The sequence below is a fragment of the Pan troglodytes genome, chromosome 10 (genome assembly GCF_028858775.2).
Source record: "Pan troglodytes isolate AG18354 chromosome 10, NHGRI_mPanTro3-v2.0_pri, whole genome shotgun sequence".
In the NCBI taxonomy this organism is placed as follows: Eukaryota; Metazoa; Chordata; class Mammalia; order Primates; family Hominidae; genus Pan; species Pan troglodytes.
The window spans coordinates 74,180,769-74,205,542 of record NC_072408.2 but is presented as its reverse complement, the minus strand read 5'-3'; the positions used below and the strand labels follow the sequence as shown (position 1 = coordinate 74,205,542).

At 37.4% G+C, this 24,774-nt stretch overlaps 1 protein-coding gene across 13 annotated transcripts in view; it reads right to left on the bottom strand.

The window, feature by feature from the left end:
• SLCO1A2 (solute carrier organic anion transporter family member 1A2) overlaps positions 1 to 24,774 on the bottom strand; it is a 151,243-nt gene that overhangs the window by 49,154 nt on the left and 77,315 nt on the right. For 3 of the 13 annotated variants that reach the window (XM_024347927.3, XM_054664484.2, XM_009425758.5), the window contains 2 exons: positions 17,068 to 17,189; positions 1,244 to 1,385 (listed from right to left, as the gene is read on the bottom strand). In XM_024347927.3, the coding sequence (XP_024203695.2) occupies positions 1,244 to 1,385; positions 17,068 to 17,127 (202 nt within the window). In that variant the 5' untranslated portion in view covers positions 17,128 to 17,189. Of the gene's footprint in view, positions 1 to 1,243; positions 1,386 to 1,833; positions 2,043 to 7,048; positions 7,217 to 17,067; positions 17,190 to 17,306; positions 17,399 to 24,774 lie in introns of those variants that run through there. The other 10 variants (XM_009425763.5, XM_063785881.1, XM_009425762.5 and 7 more) reach the window with 7 other exon arrangements.

The window sequence follows — 24,774 nt, the reverse complement described above, 5'->3', positions numbered from 1 at the left end:
AATTAATACTATTATTATCTGCATCTCTACCTTCTGTTAGATTATGAGCTGAGTCAATTCGTGGGCTATACATGGAGTTAGTTCTAACTGTCTCACTGGGATCAGCACACAGGTGATACAGGCTAAGATCTAAGGGAGTTGAACACTAATAGACAAGATCAAGAATCACTTGTTTCAGTTTTGCTTCTCCTCAATCCTGATTTTTTAAATACATTTATATTAAAGGAAATTATCACCTTGAAGAAAGTGGAATCTATTATAAAACTAGAAAGGAGTGACACTCATATTTCTATATAACTTTTTTCATGGAAGAAATCTTTCTTTCCCTCATTCTCCTCTCTATGGTCACATATTCCCAGTCATCCACAAAAATCAGAACCTATGAGTAGACTTTATTTTTCTCTAGAGGCTGCCTCTGAAATGAATTCAGAGAGCTATAAAAGCAGTCTTTTCTTCTCTCTGTACTTAGAAAAAAAAACTGTCAATCTCCCAGACCAAATAGCAGAAAAATATTTGCATTTTCATTTGTAAGGCAATTTCCTTGATCTCCAACAATATCTTCTACATCTTCTAGGTCTTCTACCTTTTTTTTTTTTTTTTTTGAGATGGAGTCTCACTCTGTCACCCAGGCTGGAGTGCAGTGGCAATCTCAGCTCACTGCAAGCTCCGCCTCTCGGGTTCACACCATTCTCCTGCTTCAGCCTCCCAAGTAGCTGGGACTACAGGCGCCCGCCACCATGCCCGGACAATTTGTTTGTATTTTTAGCAGAGACGGGGTTTCACCATGTTAGCCAGGATGGTCTCGATCTCCTGACCTCGTGATCCACCCATCTCCGCCTCCCAAAGTGCTGGGAGTACAGGCATGAGCCACCTCGCCCTGCGGTCTTCTACCTTTGTATCTTCTAAATACAAAGATGGAACCCTTAGTATCCCTTAGGGTTATCAAATGATATTTAAATATAAATACTGTAAATACTCTGCTACTCAAGCTACATAACTAAGAAACTATTAGAATAAAAAGAACAATGGTAGGATATGTGGCAATATTTAGGTGTTAATATGAGGTAATATTTAAATGAATTATTTCCGAGCATTCTAAGCTTAGCTAATCAATTAGTTTTAGAAAACTTATAACTCAGTCAGATTAAATGACCTAAAACAGCAAATAAGGAGAATAAAATTCAGACTAGCTCCACAGATAAGACAAAATACAAAAAGAAGAAATGCAAAAATAATTCATTACCAATCTCAAAGCTTCCATTAATAAATCCAACTAGAGATGTTGGGATGTTGAACTGTCTCTCTATTTGTGTGAGCATGGAATTCATATAAGATCCAGATAGTGTTTTGGATACAAATGCACATGTTATTGCCAACAGAAACATCTAGGAAAAAAATATAAGAAAATGTAGAAAAAATTATTTTTAAATTGTATACTTGCCGTCTGTTGACAAAATGCCTTCCACCATAAGACTGATTGTCTCCAACTTAAGTAACCTTTGAATTTGCAAGAAACTGTAAAGTGTAGTCTGTTCCTTTTGTCTGTCATACTGTGATTTCTCTCTGAAAACTCAAAGTGAGACTAATTTTGTAGGCAGTTGCAGCCTCAATATTGTATAACATACTGGTACATACATAGAAACAAACAGTCATTCTAAGTAATACATAGCTGATGACTTAAACATGTCTTCAGAGCTACAATGATATCTAAAGTACAAAAGAATTCATACATATACTGTAATGAAAAGAAAGAATGCAGAATTATACAAAGACATTATTTCGGTAGCAAATATGCTTAAGTTCTCTCTGCAGGACAACAGGTCCCCAGATTACCTTGGCCGACTCCACTCTTTCCTGTTCTTGCTTGCAATTCTTGGTCAGAAACATTCTGCATTCTCAGCAATGAGGGAAATATCCAGAACAATCTGAGTTATGTCCTCATTCTTCCCAGAGTAGGATGCTCTGCAACCCTTGAGCTCAGCAATCCTAGTTGTGTCTAAGGCATATAAGCCCAGGACAGAGTGTTTTCAGGGTTTCTCAGCTGCAGTGTAAATGGAGGACCACATAAAAATGAGACTCCATTTATTTTGGGAAGCTTTCCTGAACCTTGGAGAATCAGCTCACCTGGACCATTGGCTTCTGTTTATCCTTACTGCCTGCCTAATATATATACTATAAATTTCCATAGGTTTTATCAATCATACTTCCTATTATTGGTATAGTTCCAGGAAACAGTGAGGTTGATGCAATCCATAACAACATCAGGGATGAGTTCACAGATAGAACCACTGTAATCACCAGGAGCTACTATGGTTTTACTGAAAATATGAAAAGTTAAAATTCATATCTTAAAATTAAATTTAAAAAGATAGCTTTTAGTAAGAGGTTTTAAAACAGGAGCACTGTATACTGGTAATAGTATAGTTAGGTAGATTAATTACTGCTTCAAAATGAACAAATTATAGATAGATTTACATCAACTTGAATGGTGGTCTTCAGTCACATGCCATACAGATTTTTGCTTGGTCCTATTAAAGACAGTTTCTGATGACACTTGCAACCTGGGAGACCATTTGACCTACTACTTACCTAGCACACTCAAATTCTTAAAATTCTCGCACCTTCCACCTTCCACACCTCCAGTCTTGAGCCAATCACACAACTTATTTTCTACCTCACATATTCCTTTCAAGTTAACTCACAACCTTTTCTGTTTCTCAGTCTCCAACCCAGCCACATTCTCTTTCTTCATGATCAGCAAATGATATCAGCAACTTCACCTGCAAACTTACCTCTATCCCTACCTTCTCTAATTTGCCTATGTCTTTAGAAAGATTGGTGTCCCTTTCCTGTACATAGAATCCCTCCAATCTTGCTCTTGAATCCATTCTTCCCATTTTTGAGATTCTAATTCATCCGTTATTGCTCTTTTCTCTCTCTATTTTTTTGTTTTGTTTTATTTTGTTTTGTTTTGTTTTGTTTGAGACAGAGTCTTACTCTGTCACCCAGGCTGGAGTACAGTGGCATAATCTTGGCTCACTGCAACCTCCACCTCCCGGGTTCAAGCAATTTTCCCACCTCAGGCTCCCAAGTAGCTGGGGCTAAAAGTGTGTACCACCATGACCGGTTAGTTTTGTATTTTTAGTACAGACAGGGTTTCACCATGTTGGCCAGGCTGGTCTCGAACTCCTGACCTCAGGTGATCCGCCCACCTTGGCCTCCCAAAGTACTGGAATTAAAAGCATGAGCCACCGTGCCCAGGCTTTTCTCTCTATTTTCAACCTCACACCCTTTATTGCTTGTTTCCCCACTAGCTTATTAATATATCCAAGGCATTTCTTGCCTTTTGAGAAAAAAACAAAATGAAACAAAACAAAACACCTTCCCTCAGCCTTGATGGTTAGCTACTCTAGCTACCACAAAGCTGTTTAGAAGAATGGTCTAGACTCTAGACTGTTTAACCTTCCATCCACCCTATAGTCTGCTACAGGCTGGTGTTTCTTGAAACTACCTCCATAAAAGGTCATAAACAACTTCCTGATTCCCAAATATCCCAAATCCACAAGCTATGTCTGAATTATCATCTTACTTCATGACTCTCAGTCATTTGATACTATTGATCTCGCTTTTCTTCCTGAAATTCCCTCCCCCATGCATACCTATATCTCTGACTAACTGCTCGATTCTTTCTCTCTTCTTTGGTCAACTCTTTCAGGCCTCTGCCTTGTACTCCCTACCCTTTTGCTATGCATGCTGTCTTTAGGAAGTTCATGCCCATCCATGATTTTAACTACCACACGTATGATGAAATCTCTCATATGTATGAACAGTTTAGCTCAGACAATTGAAATCCTGTTTACTCTCCTCTAGCCTTGTCTACCTCCAACCTCTCTTTCACATGCCACCTCCACTAATTTGGATCATAATTTTTTGTCAAATAAATTAATAAAATACATAGTTAGCAAATTTTACTTCTTAAAACTTTTCAGTAATTCCCATAAACAAAAATCTCTCATTTTTAAGATGGTAAACAAAGCCTCATCTATATTTCAGTATCATCTCCTGTTGCTTGTCCTTAGACACAGTGTTCTACAGGTAGCTGTGTTAAGTAACCCTGCCATTTTATAGGTCAGTGCTTTTGTATAATATTCCTCCAGTTTTAATGCCTTTCTTCCCTTTGTTCATCTGGTAAACATATAATTCATTCTCAAGACTCAGGTATTTTATTACTTCCATTGTGAGGCCTCTTTTGCCTCTGTGCTCCCCAGGTAAGCCCTAACCATTCATTCATTCTTTATCTTCCCACACTACTGTGTGCCTAACTTGATTACAACCTCTATTACAGTGTACTTTATTTATGGATTTAGATGTCTATAAGTTCCTCTCTCATTATTCTGAGAGCAAGTCAGAGACAGGAGCCATATGTTATTTACCCTTGTGGCCCTGGTGCCTACTAAGTGCCTGACAAATAGCAGGCACCCAATACAAGTTTATTGAATAAATGACAGAATAAGTATCAAAAACATCTTGAAGAAATCAGAGCTGAAAGTAAAATAAAATCGAATAAGATTAAATATACTGTTTTCATCCATCTGGGCTGCTACAACAAAATACCCTAAGCTGAGTGGCTTATAAACAACAGAAATGTAATTCTCATAGTTCCAAAGACTGGAAAGTCCAAGAGCAAGGCACTAACAAATTTGGGTTGGCTGATGCCTGTGAACCCAAAAGTATCTGAGACAGTTCTCAATCAATTTAGAAAGTTTATTTTGCCAGGGTTAAGGATGTGGCCATAACACAGCCTCAGGAGGTCCTGACAACATGTGCCCAAGATGGTCAGGGCACAGCTTGCTTTTATACATTTTAGGGAGACATAATACGTCGGTCAGTACATGTAAGATTTACATTGGTTTAATCTGGAAGGGCGGGACAACCCGAAGCAGGGGGTTCCCAGTCATAGGTAGTTTTAAAGTTTTAAAATGTGCTGATTGGCAATTGGTTGGAAGAGTTATTATCAATAGAAAATAATATCGTTATAATAAGGGCTTGTGGGGACCAAGGTTCTATCACGCAGATAAAGCCTCTAGGTAGCAGGCTTCAGAAACAACAGATGTAAATGTTTCTTGTCAGACTTAAAGTCTGTGTTGATGTTAGTTCTGGTTGGTTTTTTCCTGAATTCCAAAAGGGAAGAGCGTACAATGAGGCGTGTCTGGCCCACCCCCACTTCCCATCATGGCCTAAACTTGCTTTTCGGTTAATTTTGGAATGCCTTTGGCTGAGAGGAAGGGTCCATTCAGATGGTTGGGGTCCTCAGAATTTTATTTTTGCTTTACATTCTCCTTCTTCCACCTAAGATTTGCCAGAGGCAACAGCAATGTCTACCAAATTTTTATTTTGTCTCATACCATTGTTGGGGTGGCATGGCTGCCTGCTTGAGATCCATCCTGTCCCTCAGTGGACCCCCTATGGCCAAGGGACTTAGAGTCAAAAGACTTATAGCAAATTAAATGTTCTAGGCCAGATAGGAATGGACATGGACAAGCATTCATTACCCCTTAAATTTTTTTCAGTAAAAAGTCAACAAACAGCCAAAGGCCAGGTTACAAAACTGACTTATCTTTAACTTCTATGCATTGAGCTACTATAATCTTGGTTTTAGTTATGAACTTATAGCAATTAGCTACACAAAACATAAGCATTGCTCTGAAAAATAATTTTTTAATATATATTGACCAGGCACCGTGGCTCACATCTATATTCCCAGGATTTTGGAAGGCCAAGGTGTGTTCATGACTTGAGCCCAGGAGTTTGAGACCAGCCTGGGCAATATGGCAAAACCCTGTCTCTAAAAAAATACAAAAAGACAAAAAGCTAGCCAGGTATGGTGGTGCATGCCTGTAGTGCCAGCTACATGGGAGGCTGAGGTGTGAGGATCACCTGAGCCCAGAAGGTCAAGGCTGCAGTAAGCCATGATGGCACCACTACACTCCAGCCTGGGTGACAGAGTAAGACCCTGAGTGAGTCTCAAAAAAGAAATAAATAAATGAAAATAAAATTTAAAAATACATATCTATCTATCTGCACAGCTCATAACTGGGAGTCTTATATCCAGAAGGCTTTGTCACAAGGTATCTTTATCCTCTCAGTAGTTATTTTCTTTTAATTCTACAAATAGCATGACATTCTTCATGGTTGGGCTGGATGAAAAGATGCCACATAGTAGCTCAGAAGGCAAAAAACTTTGTTTTACCAGCTGTTTAGGCATCGTGTATCCATCCTTGATTTGGATGATCTGAACTAATTCACTTCCTCAAACCTAGCCCTTATAATCTCACACACCCACCTCTTCCGCAACAGTCCTTAGGCCTAGAGGGAGGGTGCTTGTATAGTCTTAACAGAAAGGCATTTGCAGTGAAAAACAGATCGGGCTCAGTGGGATGACAAATGAGAGAGATTTGCATCTCTAGTCTTGAGAATACCATCATTCCAGTTTCCTTGGAAGTAAACCAAGGAGAGATAAATAACATTAATATTTTGACAATCGAAAGAGTATTTGTGTGTCAGAATGGAAAATGGAAGCTATCTCCTTAGGGATTCAACTAAAAATATAAAGAAAAACTATAATCTGCTATCTCTTTAGAGGATTATTATAGCCAAGAAATAATTCATGATTCAATCTGCATTCAAAAACAAAAGTCAGGGCTGAAATCTCGTAACCAGTGTTAAACTTTTCCTTTGAAACAATTTTTTTCTCTCTCTAGCCCTCCTTTTCTATTAAAGAGAAATTATAGTAAGATCAGTTTGTGTGTAAAAATAAGTTTTAGGCTTATTATACTTGGCCTGATTATTTGCATAAAGTGCAGCAAGAAATTGACTGACCATATAGGCTCTTTTTAAGTTGGCTTTGCTGGAAATTTACCTGCAAATATGTTATTCTAGTCAAAGACTTGGTAAAATAACCAGTGTCTCCAATTGTCCTGTTTTAAAACAAAAGACTCTTACTAAACTTATGCAAATAACTATATTGTCATAAAACCAGAATACTCACGGTTTCCAAATTTGGGAGAACTTGGAGAGAAAGGTAAATTTGCTCATAAAAACATACTTCACCCAATTGCTCTAAAGAATAAATAATTTAAAAGAAAAAGATTCTCTGGACTCTTTAACCAGAGCATCAGCCTTCCAAACAACATGTCCTTTGTTCACCTTGAATTGCCATTCACATGCTAAGCAGTTCTTGTTATATGAGAGCTGTTTATCAGGCACTGTAGAATCTAGCAGCTCCTTACAGAGTCAGAGTCAGCCCTAGGGGAAAAAGAATGCTCTCTGCTCATAAGTATCTCCTCTTCGCATCCTCAGGTAGCAAGATCCTATGCAAACAATTTTTATTTTATTATGGAACTCTTTGGGGTACCATTATTTCCTTTAGCAAAGGGGTAGCTTCAGTTAACATTCCATAACAAGGCAGTAAACGTCCCTCAACTGGAAATTCTCTAGTCTAGTATTTGTCATTGGGAAGTGCTCCCAGTCTTTTACCATAAGCCCTAATAAATGCTCCACAAACGGATATGAAGTGGAGAATTTGTCCCTACTAGCCCTTCAGCTTCTACCCTACATTGTGTAGGCTCAGGCAATCTTACTAGTTTCCATTTAGTGTGTCCAATTAACATTCCTCAAAGGGCACATTTACATGACTTCAGTTTCATAGTACTTGATAGGAGAAATATCCCCCAATCAGATACAGTACCAATTTTCACAAGACATTTAGGTGAAGAAGTTAAAATTACCTTACATAAAGGCTGTTTAGACATCTCAAATTTCATAATCTTATCAACCTGTACATTTTTATGTTCTGGTTTGAGAACTTTTCTTTTCTACCCCCAGACCATTTTACTTTTTCTGGTGAAAAATGGTTTGAGTTCCCAGCAAGGGATTGAGCCAAGGGACTTGGGCTCTTTTTTCAATCTTCATCTTAATTTGCTTCAGATTTGCCCCAGGCAATTTCAGCTCCCTCATTATAACCTTTGCCTTTTGCTGTTTCTTCAATTTCCCCAATCTGGGGCAAATGCAGAAAACTGATATGGGGCCCTTTAATGTTGGAGGATCAGTAGGGGTTCCCTTTGGTCCACTCAACCTTTGATAGTGTTGTAAAGACCTTTGTTTCAACCCCATCAATTTTCATTTTATTTATTTCACTTCTTATAAAACGTCCAAATATTTTAATCACCCTCTGGGGTGAGTCCTCTGACTCCCTTTTGCCTTTCTCATTATTCTTTGTTAATTACCCCAATATTTTATTAAGCATCTGTAAGACCCATGAGGACAGCAAATTTGATCAGTCTGTGATTCTGTGGTAGTAATGTCACCTGGAGTGCCCATGTAGCACTTAACCTCCAAATTTACCATGTGATATGGTTTGGCTGTGTCCCCACCAAAATCTCATCTTGAATAGTAGCTCCCATAATCCCCACATGCCGTGAGAGGGACCCACTGGGAAGTAATTGGATCATGGGGGTGGGTTTTCCCATGCTGTTCTGTGATAGTGAATAAGTCTCACAAGATCTGATGGTTTTATAAAGGGCAGTTCCCTGGCACATGCTCTCTTGCCACCATGTAAGACATGCCTTTGCTCCTCCTTCATCTTCCATCATGATTGTGAGGCTTCCCCAGCCATGTGGAACTGTGAGTTCATTAAACCTCTTTTTCTTTATAAATTACCCAGTCTCAGGTATTTTTTCACAGCAGTATGAAATGGACTAATGCAGTAAATTGGTACAGAGAGTGGAGTGCTGCTGTAAAGATACCCAAAAATGTGGAAATGACTTTGGAACTGGGTAACAGGCAGAGGTTAGAACAGTGTGGAGGGCTCAGAAGAAAATAGGAAAATGTAGGAAAGTTTGGAGCTTCCTACAGGCTTGAAGGGCTCAGAAGACAGGAAGATGTGGGAAAGTTTGAAACTTCCTAGAGACTTGTTGAATGGCTTTGACCAAAATGCTGATAATGATATGGACAATAAAGTCCAGGCTGATGTGGTCTCAGATGGAGATGAGGAACTTATTGGGAACTGGAGCAAAGGTGATTCTTGCTATGCTTTAGTAAAAAGACTGGCAGCATTTTGCCCCTGCACTAGAGATCAGTGGAACTTTGAACTTAAGAGACATCATTTAAGGTATCTGGTGGAAGAAATTTCAAACTAAAGCTTTCAAGAAGTGACTTGGGTGCTCTTAAGAGCATTCAGTTTTATTAATTCACAAAGATATGGTTTGAAATTGGAACTTACGTTTAAAAGGGAAGCAAAGCATGAAAGTTAGGAAAATTTGGAGACTGATGATGCGATAAAAAAGAAAAACCCATTTTCTGAGGAGAAATTCAAGCTGGCTGCAGAAACTTGCATAAGTAATGAGAAGCCAAATGTTAATCACCCAGACAATGGGGAAAATGTCTCCCAGACACGTCAGAAGTCTCCACAGTAGCCCCTCCCATCACAGGCCCAGAGGCCTAGGAGGAAAAAAAATGGTTTTCTTATGCAGTCTGTGGACTTGGTGCTCTGGGTCCCAGCCATGGGACCCAGAAGGAGCCAATGTACACTCAGGCCACTGCTTCAGAGGATGCAAGTCTCAAGCTTTGGTTGGGCCTGCAGGTGCATAAAAGTAAAGAATTGAGGTTTGGGAACCTCTGCCTAGATTTCAGAGGATGTATGGAAACACCTGGATGTCCAGGCAGAGGCGTGCTGCAGGGGCAGGACCCTCATGGAGAACCTCTGCTAGGGCAGTGTTGAAGGGAAATGTAGGGTTGAAGCCCCCACACAGAGTCTCCACTGGGGAACTGCCTAGTGGAGCTGTGAGAAGAGGGCCACCATCCTCCAGATCCCAGAATGGTAGATCCATCAACAACTTGAACCGTGCACTTGGAAAAGCCACAGAACACTCAACACCATCCCATGAAAGCAGCCAGGAGAGGGGCACTGTACCCTGCAAAGTCCCAGGGGTGGATCTTCCCAAGTCCATGGGAACCCACCTCTTGCATCAGTGTGACCTGGATGTGAGACACGCAGTCAAAGGAGATCATTTTGGAGCTTTAAGGTTTGACTGCGCACTGGATTTCAAACTTGCATGGGGCCTCCATCTTCTTCATTTTGGTTAATTTTTCACATTTGGAATGGGTTTATTTACTCAATGCCCGTACCCCCATTGTATCTAGGAAGTAACTGACTTGCTTTTGATTTTTTTTGCTGGCTCCTAAGTTAGGACTTTTGGGTTAATACTGAAATGAGTTAAGACTTTGGGGGACTGTTGGGAAGGCATGATTGGTTTTGAAATGTGCGGACATGAGATTTGGCAGCAGCCATGGGCAGAATTATATGGTTGGGCTGTGTCCCCACCAAAATCTCATCTTTAATTGTAGCTCCCATAATCCCCATGTGTCATGGGAGGGAACTTGTGGGAGGCAATTGAAACATGGGGGTGAGTTTTTCTGTGTTTTTCTCATGATAGTGAATAAGTCTCACAAGATCTAATGGTTTTATAAAAGGCAGTTCCCCTGCACATGCTCTCTCGCCTGCCACCGTGTAAGATATGCCTTTGCTCCTCCTTTACCTTCCATCGTAATTGTGAGGCCTCCCCAGCCATGTGGAACTGTGAGTCCATTAAACCCCTTTTTCTTTATAAATTACCCAGTCTCAGGGATATCTTCCTTTGAAATAGATACAAAACAGTTTGAAAGGTGGGGGAATCTATGGGAAAGAGAAGAGAAATGGGGAAAGGACTCAGTCTTTTTTTTTTAATACCAAATGACTCTGGCCTGAACCAGAAATGCAGTTACAAATGAGAATAACTTAAATTATCTGATAATTACAGTATTTACAACAGAAGGGGAGGGAGTCACCTAGTGCCCCTCTTCCAGGCTGGACAGACATCAATCCTACTGCTAGGCTGGATAGATGCCTATTCACCTTACTACTTGTAGGGGTCTCAGGCCTCTAGGCAGTTATGGATTCTCCTGGCATGAGCAGGTAGAGGTGGTGGGATTGCCTGTTTTATGCAGTGTCCTAACCTTGGCCCACCACCCTGCCCTACAATACCATGAGGTCTCTGGAGCTCTTTCTGACTTGGGGGCCTTCCCTCTTTCTGTGCTGAACTACCATTGGCCTTTGGAGTATTCTGTACAGTCCAACTGCACTTAGGGCAGGAGGGATTTCCCCCACCCAGTTTCCCCTGAACTAGTCCCAAGACCAAAAAAGAATTACTTCAGAGGCCATGCCACTCCAGGACAGTGAGCAAAGGGGAGGGGAGAGGTCACAGGGCACTGAACTGGATACTAGTCATATTCAATGGGAGAATATCCCAGTTATAAAGACAGTTTCACATGGCTTGCATATGAAGCATATCAACTACATTATCTGGGGTGCTCCACTTGGCATTTTATAGGGATGGTTGGGAAGTCCCATTTCCAGAGTAAACAGACCTTACAGTAGCAATTATCCAGTCAGTTAGGCAGGTTGTTCTCTTATGAATAACCTCCTACACATTTGGATCACATATACTCATCAGCAATTTAATAGTGATTTGTGAATCCTGCATCAAGCCAAACAAGCTCTTTCATTTTGTAGCCTTCAAAATAAAGGATTCTTTCCTTAAAGTAGTTAAGGTTTCTCAAGAAGCTGATTATATTGATCTACAAAATGGAACAATTACTTTGCATTATACCCTCTGGTTTTAATAGTTACTTGGTTTTGCCCTTCCCACATGTTGACTATCTTCTTGGTAACCACAGCTCTCAGAGGTAACTTTTGTTGCCCTGGTTTAATTTTTCTTTCTGTGGGTAGCTTGGAGTCTAGTGGCCTGAGCTGGGACAGACCCACCTCTGGGCCTGATCCAGCCTTAAGGATCAACCCAGCATTCTTGTACATTCATTTAGCAATTACAGATAACAATAACCAAGAGATTGAATATTTTTGCTTTTTTTTTTATTAGCTTGCATCTCCTTATGCATTTAGAGAGCTAACTCCTCAGGAGCATAATCCATCTCTAAATTCTAATGAATTTTACCTTTTGTAATTGAATGTAGCTCAGCTGCATCTCCCTACCATAGGTAACCACATGGCCACCCTGGAGTCAAGGTTTCTCCTCACTCATCTTTTAATTTCTCTCTTTATCCATTTAGTTTTAGCTATATAATATTTTTATCTTTATTTAAAATAACTCATAGAAAAAAAAATTCTTTAGCAAAAGCTACATCATTGTATTTTTATAAATTTTACCAAAAACACTATTTACTCTCCTACTATTTTAACTCTTAGTAACCCAGATTCCCATTGAATAAAATAGGAGTTATTTAATTTAACATAACATGACTTTAAGATGTTAAACTACTGGAGGTAATTTTGAGATTAAATTTACCAAATTAGTCTTACCCAAAACTACTAAGGTCATATGAATTAAAAGGCATCTTTGGTAGCTTCCTTCAGTCTGAAAAGCACTTACTTTTCTTTTAGCCAAGTGATTAGAGGTCTTTAATATAATTTGGTAGTGAAATATTACTTCTACGTGACACATATAAACATATAGCTATAACAGACATACAGACAAAAGCAGATTCAAAATATTTTTCATTTGCCTATTTTCAAAAATTCTGTTTCTTAGTTTCAACTATTAACTTAAAAAGGCCAGACACCATGGCTCATGCCTGTAATCCTAGCACTTTGGGAGACTAAGGCAGACAGATCATTTGAGTCTAGGTGTTCGAGACCAGCCTGGGCAACATGTGACACTCCATCTCTATAAATAATACAAAATCAATCAATCAATCAATCAATCAATAAAAAAGCTTGGCTTTGTGGTGCACACTTGTAGTTCCAGCTACTCAGAAGGCTGAGGGGAGGATTTCTTGAGCCTGGAAGGTTGAGGGTGCAGTGAACTGAGATTGTGCCACTGCACTCCAGCCTGGGTGACAGAGTGAGGCCCTGCCTCAAAAAAATAAAATAAAAAAATAAAAGTAAAAAGTTACAGGAGCCAAAAAAAGTTGAAGGAGAGAGTTACCATTCCAGGCCTTCTCAAAAGAGAAAAAAAACTGAAGCAGTAGGGCACAGGTTCTGAGATATCAATCTAAATAATTTTAAAAAGAAACAGATTATAGAATTCAAAAATTTTAAAGTTCTTGCATTAAGAGTAACTCAACATTTTTAATAAATCTTGTTCTAACCAGTTCTTTAGTGTTGCATGAGTGTACTTTTAATATCAAAGTTCAATTTTTAGAAAAACTATTATAATTTCCTTTAATTGTAGCCAACTGAATCACATAACATTTTAATAAATTCCTGTTTTACTAACCTTATTACAACTTACACAGACCATTTACAACATGCTTAGACTTTCTGGTTTGACATAAATATTTCTCTTTCTTGAATGAGTCATTTTATCTTAGGACAAAAATTGATCATGCAAGATTCTTTCTCATATAAAATTACTTTTCTTTTAAGCTTTCTTACCAAAAATACCTCTTTATAACTTTCTTTACATCTCTTATTTCCTGGTCCTTTTTACCTCATTTTATATATAACCCTTAAATAACCTCTGAATTAGACAAAAATTATTTACCTTTGAATAAGAACACTTTAGACCTTAAGAAGAATCTGCCCATGACTCTTGAAACTCCATAGAGAAAGAAAGGGTGAGTGATGCCTTTGTTCTGAGTGTTTTAAGGGGTTCAAGTCATTTGATGGCTTCTCTAGATTTTTTTTGGTACCAGACAGTGAAGGGGGAAGGAGAAATAGTGTGGAAGAAAAGAAAATGAAAGAACAATTGTGTTTTTTAGGCAGGAAGCTGCAACAGAAACCAAGCGCATAATTTGTTTTTTTCTTTTTTTCAGCTATGAGGAATTTTAGCAACTTCAGAGGTCTGGCTGCTCATAATTTGGAATTCTCATTTGAATTTGGCCAAGTTGGGTAGAGTTGGTCAAATCTGATGGGAGAAACACCAGAACAACAAAAAACCCCAACAATATGATTACTGAGCACTCTAATGCTAAGGAGAAATTAAGACTAGCTGGCTGTCAATTCTAATTTTTAGTCATTAAGGAGAATCCCTGAGACAAAAAAAACCCAACTCAGCTACTTATCTAGGAATGAGACCCTGGCTCAAGACTGCTGTTTACCATCTTACAGGCAGGAAAAAAAAAGCTCAAACTTGCCTTCCCTGTTGGAAATTAGCTGAACCTCCAGAAAGGAGTTGCCCACGCTCCATTGTCATGGAAGCATGAAAACTTGCCTTCTTTGTTGGACACAAGTAAAACTCAAAAATAGGAGTTGTAGAGAAAAATAAATTTTAGATCTTAACCAAATTTAGGGGATTGGGGATTCTCTGGAGTGGGTGGGGGCTCCCAGGCCTCAGCAAATTGTCCTATCAGTTTGAGCCATAAGGATAGCTCAGGCTGGTACCAAGTACCCACAGGAGATTCATCAAAGGTCAGGGGCACCTCCACTCAGAATCCTTTCATGGCTGCTAATTTGTGAACCCAAAAGTATCTGAGACAGGTCTCAATCAATTTAGAAAATTTATTTTGCCAAAGTTAAGGCATGCCTACAGTATAGCCTCAGAGAGGTCCGAAAAACATGTGTTCAAGGTGGAGTACAGCTTGCTCTTATATATTTTAGGAAGACATAATGCATCAATCAATACACGTAAGATTTACATTGGTTCAATTGGGAAGGGCAAGATAACTCAAAGCAGGAACTTGCAGGTCACAGGTAGATTTTAAAATGTTCTGATTGGCAATTGGTTGGAAGAGTTATTATCAATAATAAAAAATTATTTCCTGTTTACAATCAGGGCTTGTGGAGACCAAGGTTTTATCATGTAGATAAAGCCTCTAGATACGCAGGCTTCATAGAAAATGGATATAAATGTTTCTTATCAGACTTAAGGTCTGTGTTGATGTTAATGATGGTTGGTTATTCCTGAATTCCAAAAGAGAGGAGGGTATAAAGAGGCATGTCCAACACCTCCTTCCCCTCACAGCCTAAACTTGTTTTTTAGGTTAACTTTGGAAGGCTCTTGACCAAGAGGAGGTCCATTCAGTGCTGGGAGCAGGGGGTGGGAGGGTTGAATTTTATTTTTGGCTTAGAGGCTCCATATACTGATTCATAAACTACCATCTTTCTCACTGTGTCTTCACATGGCAGAAAATGCAGTGAACCTCTCTTAGTCCTCTATTATAAAGCCACTGAACCCATTCATAAAGGCTTTACCTTTGTGACCTAATCATCTCTCGAAGGCCCCACTTCCTACTGCCATCACCTTAGAAATTAGGATTTCAACATGGGAATTTGGATGGGACACATTCACACCACACAATACATCTAAGCCAAAATTTATCAATTATTTTTGTGAAACCTAAATAGAAATTTATGTGAAAAGGACCTAGAAATTTGAATAGCATTCTTAATATGAATCAAAACTGTGATTGACTACAGCATAGTATGGCCATATCTCTAGCTATTTTTTATATTAAATACCATCTGTGGATATTCTCTCTTCCCACTATAAACCTTCTCAGAGTATATTCTTAAGAGTAAACTATTTTCACCTAGTTTTATAAATCAGATTTTATATTTAAAAGCAAGTCCTACTGAATCAAGTACAAATCAAATTTGGAAAAATAATTTATTCTACTTAACGTGTTAAGAAAGGAAATTAGATGGATCATGACCTCATTGCTTTTTCCCTAAAACACATGGGTTGCCTAACTATTTGGTTTTATTCACAGAGTGAAAGAAATCAGTGGCTATTCTGACTCATGTCTAGTGCTAAATAATCTCTGTATTTATAAAGCTAGTCCTACTAGCTTTTAGCAATAATGCCCTTTCAACTTATTTCAACAACAAAGTTTAAAGCAAATTTGTTGAAAATAGTTCTTTCATGCTTCCAATGAATTTTGCTTAATGAGTATATTTCTAAGTTCAGAGAAACAGAGAAACCTAACTTGCTATTAAGCAATTGCCTCTCACTTTTACCTGATAAACTTGTGCTTACAGCATTTTGTCATAACATCCACATCAACATCTAACCTTGCTAAACTCCAAAGCAATCAAAAATTAAAGCCCTCTTGTTTATAAATACCACTTGACTTTCCTCCACAAATGCTGTTAATATTAATAGCTAATATTTATTAAAAGTTTACAATATTCCAGTCATTGTTTCAAACATAAAAGAATCCTATAAGGTGGGAATGTTGCTATTACCCTTTTCAGATGAGAAAACTGAAGCACAAAAAGTTTTTCTTAATTAACATAACATTTCAGGCAAGTCTATTTTTTTTAGATTTATATCATAATTCTCCTATTTTGTATACATGTTTAAATTTCCCCAACACATATATAAATAGAAAACAAACTTCTGATAGGGAGAAAATGAGTGACAGTGTCTTAGTTTTGAAACCACTGGCAGGCACTAGCTATAGAATCAGGAAAAATGTCCAGATCCCTTGGTTTATAATAAATTCAAATTTTGTTTGAATATAAATGACTTTGAAGCTAGAAAACAGAATTTTCTCTGAAATAGAAAAAAAACATCAGAACAGCTGACAAAATGGCCATTTTTCTTATAGGAAATTATTGTTATGTTGCCGAGGCTTAAAGAAAACATTTGTTTTGCTGGGTAATTGCATACAAATCTTTGCATACAAATCAACAAAGCATTTCTGTGCAATGAGCCATTTTCCGAGAGTGACTCCCACATTTCTCTGGGTTAGAAACCCTGCAAGAGTGAGCATGGCCTTTGATCCAGAAAAATAAATCCTGCCACAGTAGGTGTGCCTGGAAATTTTTAGGATCCTGTCTTCCATTTAAGTCCCTCAAAGCCATTTAGGACTAACTTGCCTGAATCAATAATCCTGTGTAGACGCACCCTCAGTTATAAAACCAACTTCTTTAAAGCAAGAAATTATCAATAGAACAGGCAATATGGCATTAATATTAGATCACTTCATGCAGATAGGAGCAATTTTACCAGGACTGTCGTATTTTAAAAACTAGTGTACATGCACATATATCCACATACAAAAATTCCATACCTTCAACTTGGAAAGACATCTTATTCTATGGGTTTCAATTCTTTTCTCAGTTTCTCCCATGTTGCTCTTCAGGGTGTTCCAAGCTATTTATGTTTTAAATCTTGATATGTCTTACTTCTACCCTTTTAAGCAAGCAAAAAAATATGTTAAATTAACTACAAAATTGTAAAGCATCATTCTTTTGAAGTAAGTGCTGAAAATGAACAACATAATTGAAATCCATTGCATTACAAAAATACCTGGAACGCTTTTAATACAGATTAGAAAATCATGGTGTTAGAGAAGATTTAGTTGTTGGTTTTCTATTTCAAAAGGTACATCAAATAACTTTAGTGACTCTTTAGTGAGATTAAAGATATTAGAATTGTTTGTTATGATCTTGCAAAATAATGGTCACATGGTTAAAAGAAAGCTTTTCACTTCTCTAGCCAAAACAAATAGTACCAAAAGACTTCCATGAAAATAGCTGCTTTTAATAACACACATACTTTGAGTTGTGTTTGTGCTAAAAACCTGCTTCAGTAACCCTACCAAAGCTCAAAAATCTTTTTTTGGCCAGGCTCTCTTTTCAAGTTATTTGCATTCCAAGGCTTCCCTAGAGTCTCAGGAAGGGAAACACTTTCTGGGGCACTGCTGATACATGGAAACCTGGGGAGACATGGAATTTTAATCATGAAAACAACCTAGTAAAAATAACAAACAATTCTATGATCTGGAAAATAATCCCACGATTGCAAACTAAGATGTAAGACTTAGGAGATTAAACATATAAATGGGTATCTATATGTAGCTATACGTAATAGGTATAGATATATGTGGAAATATATGTACAGATGTATAACATACAGGCACACATTTTTATATGTAAAACAAAAAGTTGAATTAAACTCAAATAAATTCTACTAATCCCATCAAAGATTTTGTTTGTTTTACATCTTGAAACTAAGGCAATAATTTGTATCAAAACCAAAGTGTTTCACTTTGGCAATATTTATTCTAGTTTCTAGAATGATTTCTTAACAGTATCCCCAGCATTAATTAATTAAGTCCTTTAAACAATATCCATTTAACAAGTGATCCTGAATGGCACTAATTTTTTAAAAAACCAACTGCTTTACCTCTACAAATGTGCTGAATCCCAAACACACACACATTAAGGCATAGTCGCTGCACTATTATGTTTGAGTTTTGTTATTTTAACACATTCTCTCACAGATACAACAAATATTTATTGAACATCTACTCTGTGCCAGTCATGGTGCTACGCACCAGCATTCAGCAGTGAGCAAGAAAGCCAAGTACGTGCCTACAGAGAGTATAAACTAGCGAGAGAAGTATGTTTCTGTGGAAGATACTTGGACCCAGATTCCAAGGAACTTAAACTTTCATTGGGAAAGATAAAACTTTTAAATAAAACACATTGGAATAGAACCAGACAGTGTAGAAGGAAATGCAATTTGCTTGGTATGTAAGTGGTGAAAAAATTCATAGGTTATTGTTCTGAACTGCCCTCATTTCTTTCTTCTCGTGCATTTAGAACCCAATCTCTCTCCCCTTTTCTCTTCTCTCTCTCCTAACCATTATCTTAGCCCAATATAGTCACCGTATCAAACACTAAGGGAGAGAACTTATTCTTCTCCCACGTCAAAACTGCCTTCACTCTTCTTTGTGGCTAAAAACATTACTATATTAAATGTCTATTTTTTCATATATAGCCAGAGGGCATAAAAGCTGGAGGTAGTGCCACAGAAAATCACCATATAGGGGAATTCTATATAGTTCCCTCCATGAATTGTGACACTAAGTAACCATCAAAAGCAGGTTTTTTCACCATGTCTGGAAGATTTGTTTCAAAATGTTTTAACATATTGAAAAAAAGGGTTAAAAAACTATTATCTTAACTGAAGTAAGAGGTAATATTTAAGGCTAAGCACTTGAAAAGAATTACATGGGATTAAATTAACCCTAAACTTTCCCTAGTTTTCCAACTTATATGATGAAAATATTTTCTATTTACAGATACATTTCAAACATTTTCATGGAGGAAGATAAACAAATTAACAAAATCTATTCCATTTATTCAATAAAAATCCATAAAATCCAACAGTTAATATCATAGTCATTGTTGTCCATCTTGGCCCCAAATCAGGAAATTCCGTGTGCCATCTTTTCATCTTCTCGAGGTTGTGCTAGTGCCAGCCATGTGAACAGTCCTCTTTTGTTAGCACAGCGTTGTTTACACAGTGACTTCTGCTCCCAGGACCACACAGTGTCACCAACAAATCCCTGTCAATCATCACTTCTAATGAAAAAGACGTGCTGAAGTTTTATTAAGTGGAGAATCATGTTATTTCCCTAACTCTTTCTCAGCATTCAAATGGGAACAGGTAATGCTTCAGTATGCTTTCTCACACAAACGTTGGATTTCTTCCATGCCTGCTGGTCATAGCTCTGTGTTGTGTTGTTTTTTTGTTTGATTGGGATTTTAAAAAACACACAAATAAGAGGAACTCTACTCTCTTACATTTTTAAGTGCACAGTACAGAATTGTTAACTATATACACATTGTTATGTAGCAGATCTCTGGAACTTGTTCATCTTGCATGACTGTAATTCTATATCCATTGAACAGCAACACTGGGGCTTTTGACACCTGTTGGCTTCCAGCCCCTAATGATGTGTCTCAATCACAAGATAATACAAAGTTTTATAAAACAATAATACAAAGTTTTATGAAACAAATATAAACAAATCTTGTTTGTGCTCTTGCAGTATTAAACAAATTGATATAGTTTGTGATTGTTAGAAATCAACTGGGAAAAAATGCTTGTGTTTATTTTTACATTATTCTCTACTCTCGAATTAATGAAATAAAAGCCTTACTTTACAGCAAAGCTAGTAGTACATACATGAAGAAGACTTAGGAGATCATCCTTTCCCTGGGGAAAAAAAAATTTACACCAGCAAAAATCTTATGAAAATCACTTATTTCCAGGATCTTGAAATGGCTCCTAGCTCTGTGAGACAAGAACAGCCTCTTGGGTGGTATCCAGCTGAAACAATTTCAACCAATGCTAATCCAAGCAAGTACGTGCCAATGAATTACATGTAGAATCAACAATGGCTTTTTGTATTTTGTCTACCAAATTATTTTACTTCTATTGGTTCATTTTCACCAGAAACTAAAGAATAAAATAATGAATTCTGCAATTCAGTCTTATAAATATAAGTATTATTTTACTTTCTAGATTCAGAGGAGGTACTAAGAATGTATTGCTTGGAAAAACTATGGGAGAAACTTAACTGAGCCATAAAATGTTATCCATACATGTGATTTCACCATGCAAAGCAAAGACTGGAACTCACAAAAACACAAGTAAACACTTTCATCAACAATCCATCAGTAAAAATACCTACCCTATTACTTTAGATAATGTACTAACTCTAGATAATAGACCAAGCAACAGAAAAGTAAAGTTGAAACCCGAATTCTGTGTTTAGGGGAATTGGTTGTAAATATCATCAATGTCACACACCATACCAAGTAATTCTAGAGAATGAGTAGATAATCATGTGGATAACCAGCATTTCCCACACTTGATAACAGGATGAACTCCTTTACCTAAGTCTAGTTCTGACTCCTCTATGTGCTCTAGGCCTCAGTCTTGGTGTCCAACCCTCTACTGCCTAATTGTAGTGAGAATCTTGCTAAGTCTGTTTGGAGAGAATCCCTCACTCTTGATATCTGATCATCTTGATATTTGATCAAATTCTACATCCCCCGGAACCCCCCAGGCGATATCTGATCATCCTGGCCTTCAGTCATTAAAAATCCTGTCACATTGGTTTAGCCACAATCCATCCTCACTCCCGATGTTTCCTCTTAAGTAATTTTCCATCCCCTGGCCCCCACCCTGCTCCTTGGCTAAAAATCTCCATCTGTCCAAGCTATATTCGGAATTGAGCCCAGTACTACACTGAGGTCTCTTTTCTCCTATCGCAGTAGTCCCTTAATGAAATCTTTTACCACTTTACTGTCCAGCTCTGATTTTAGTTTGGCAGCAATATCAACTATGTCATTTCTTCAGATTATTATCCCAATTCTTATTTTCCTTTTATCTGCGTAGACTAGGTAAGTACAAACATATGTATTTCCATTACGTGCCAATATATGGCATGTAAACACTGAGCTGCTCCTTTTTCTCATAGAGACAAGACTTTATCTGTTTATAAGGCTCAAAAAAACCCTGAAAATTCAATAAAATGCTTTGAGTTTTTTCCAACACATTTGTTTATGTATTTTTTCACATAAATTTATGTAGGGAGGCAGCTAGACATAGTCAAAATAGCAGACCTTGTAATCCACTTAGCCTAGCATTAATAGCAGATTAATTGTGAGCTGTTTAAACTCTTTGAGTCTATTCCTCATCTCTGATATTGAAATATTTATGACTACTTTGCAAGATTGTCATGAAGATTGAGTTATAAAATTTACATAAGTCTCCTTGCAGGGCTGCTGAAATAGTCACTCTGTCAATGACAGTGATTACTACTCATTTATTCTACAAATATTTATTAAGACTCCACTACATTCCAAGCACAGTAGTAGGTACTGGGGATACAAAGATGAATAAAATGTGCCTGCTCTCAAGTGACCTTATAAACAATTGGGAGAGATAGATAGTTAAGTGATGATGATAGCTAGTTAGTGCCATAATGCAGACAATTTGAGCTAAGTAATAGAAAGAGGTGATTAATGAAAACTATTCATTTGGGTATTCATTTGAACTATCACTTGAATGCAGCATAGTAGTTCAAATACTTGGGCTTTGAAATTAGGTACAACTGGTTTGAAAGCCTGTTTTTAAACTAGCCGTGTGTTTTTGTACAAGTTACTTAATATTTCTACAAAATGAAGACAGTCTCTATCTTTGTCAAGGTCCTGATAGGAAAATAGAACTCACAATAGATAATTTAATAGAGGGATATTATATGGAAAACTAGTTATAATGATATAAGAAGAGCTAAAAAAAAATTGTGGGATTGTGGGCAACTCAGAGATTTACAGCAGTGGAAAGTCACTCCCACTCCAAAGGCTATATCAGAAAAGGGAAGGGCTGACATGCAGGAAGCTGTGAGAGGCAGAAATACCTTGCTTTCCCCTTCTCCACAACCCCAGTCTCACACCAGTACTTCCCACTGACATACATAAAAGGAAGTCAGGTGGCATTGGAGTGGAAAACTTAGTTTGCAGGAGTTATTCTCTTGGGATACAGAGAGGATCAGAGGATAGGAGAGAATGGGTGTGAGGCCAGATAAACAAATGACCAACACAACCATAATCATTGCAATAGAGTTAGACGAAAGATGTATGGTATATAAACGTATAATATAAAACTAGCATGCAATCAACATTGAATGAAGGGTCGCTATTCATATTTAACAACATAATTTCAGTCCTCAATGCTCTTCTGATTCTCAGTAAGAAAAATATTCAGGAGATTTACAATGTGCATAATTGGTCAGCTCCCCACTTTACATATGCAGGCATTGCAATTTCTATGTCATACCAAATAAAACAAAATGTTGTTGTCAAATCAACTGATTTTTAACCAACCTGCATACATTAACTAATCACTGTTGCATCATGTAAACACAGCCATAGTCACCAAGTCTTCACATAGCAAAATACATACAGTTTGCTTATTTAGGTTATGTGTGTGGGGAAAATGTCCAAGGACTGACTTGATGATACATACACCGTATTTGTTACCATTGCTTTTTTACCAATGCTTCAGCAGCCAGATTACAAACAGTACATAATTTTGTAAGGCATATAAAAATCAATAGTAAAATGTTTCCACGGTGGAAGAAGAAAAAGAGAAAAGGAAAAGATTAATATTGTTTCTCATTTTTAGTATTTGCCTCTGTGTAGATTTAGCTCCATTAGCACAGCACGCCTTTCGTCTCCATACCCCAATCACTCATGTGGGTAACACTGACGTAATCCAGTGACCACATGGAAAGTCCTTCTATTTGGAGTTTCACTATGAGGAAATATACTTGCCATTGGATCCCCTAATAAGCCACATTTCCTATTATGAGCTTGCCTAGTGCTAAAATTGACACTTTGGACTCCATGTGCAATACTTGTCTGTCTCGGGTTTAAATTGATTTACAGTTAAGATAGAGAAAGAAAGTTGGTATTTATTGAGCACTTTCAAAGACCCCAACATATAAGAAAAGCATGAAGAGGCAGATGTTCCTAAAGGGCTACCACCAAGTTGGAAAGACACAAGCTTTAATATAACATACAGTGTGATGTTGCTTTTTGTAAAACTATATACAATTAGAGATAATAATAAAAATATAAATATTATATACTGCTTTCTATATTCCAAGCACTGTTCTAGGGGCATTGCAGATGTCAATCCATTTAATTCTTCTAAAATCTTATGACATAAGTATTATTACCAACTTTAAAGATGTAAAAATTAAAGCACAGAGAGGTCAAGTAACTTGTACAAAGTCACACACCTTATAAGTGGCAGAGCCAGGATTCAGACTCAGGAAGTCTGGCCCTAGAGAATCTTAACTACCCTAAGCTACCTCTCCACAGGTGTGTGTGGGTGTGGGTATGCCTATTGATGTATTAACTTAGATAAAACACTGGAGGACCTAAACCAGAATTTAAAAAGTGGTTATTTCTGTATAATCTATAGTTATCCAGAAATTGGATAATCCTATAGTTGATTTTATTTTTCCTTTAGGAATTTCTATGCTGTTTTCCACAAGGATCATTATGTTTTCACCAGTTAAAAAGTCGTTAAAAAGTCATTAAAAATCATTGGAATTGATTCTTTAAAAATGTAATAAGAATATAGAACACTTTGATCCATGTTAATGCTGTGTTCTTGACTACTTCAGGTTTTGGTATGTTTTCTTGTTTCTCTAATTATTGTATTTTGTGTCCTCCAAGAACCTCTGTCAGTCTCCAATTTTTCTGCCTTTTTTTATCACTTAGAGTGTAATTTAGAAAACTGGCCTGAGGCAGCCATAATGTTCCTGACTGGAGTCAGGAAATATTAGTTAGAGCTAGGACGCATCCAGCGTTGATTCCCAGAACTTCTCAACTGGCTGCATGTGGTTCAAGGTCGGGATAGTATCCATTCAGATTTCTACTTTGGGATGAGCCAATAATCATTTAAATCATATAAAGGAAACAGTTTGGAGCTCTATGTATGTATAAAATGGTTCAAGGTCAGGATAGTGTCCAGATTTCTACTTTGGGATGAGTAAATAAAATGATGATTTAAATCATGTAAAGGGAACAGTTTGGAGCTCTGTGTATGTATAAATGAGGCATGGGATGAGGTTTAATCGATGAGCATGTGCATATGACTCACCTCTCCTTCGCTTTGCCACTCAGCTGAATACCGTTTGTCAGCATGGTGGTTTGGATCATTAGACAATTTTAAATGATCTTTATTTGTGGTTATATGCTGTTTTATTTATACCTCTAATGGACCATGGCTAAAGGCAGGAATCATAAAGAACACTGGTCTCAAAATATAACCTAATGAGGAGCATAAAATGATAATGTTATACATTTCCCTCAAGATTGCCTTCATCTGATCAGTAAATTTCATTCACCTATTCAAAATATTTACCTGCTACCTCATGTTATTTTTCCAGGGCTTCAAGACC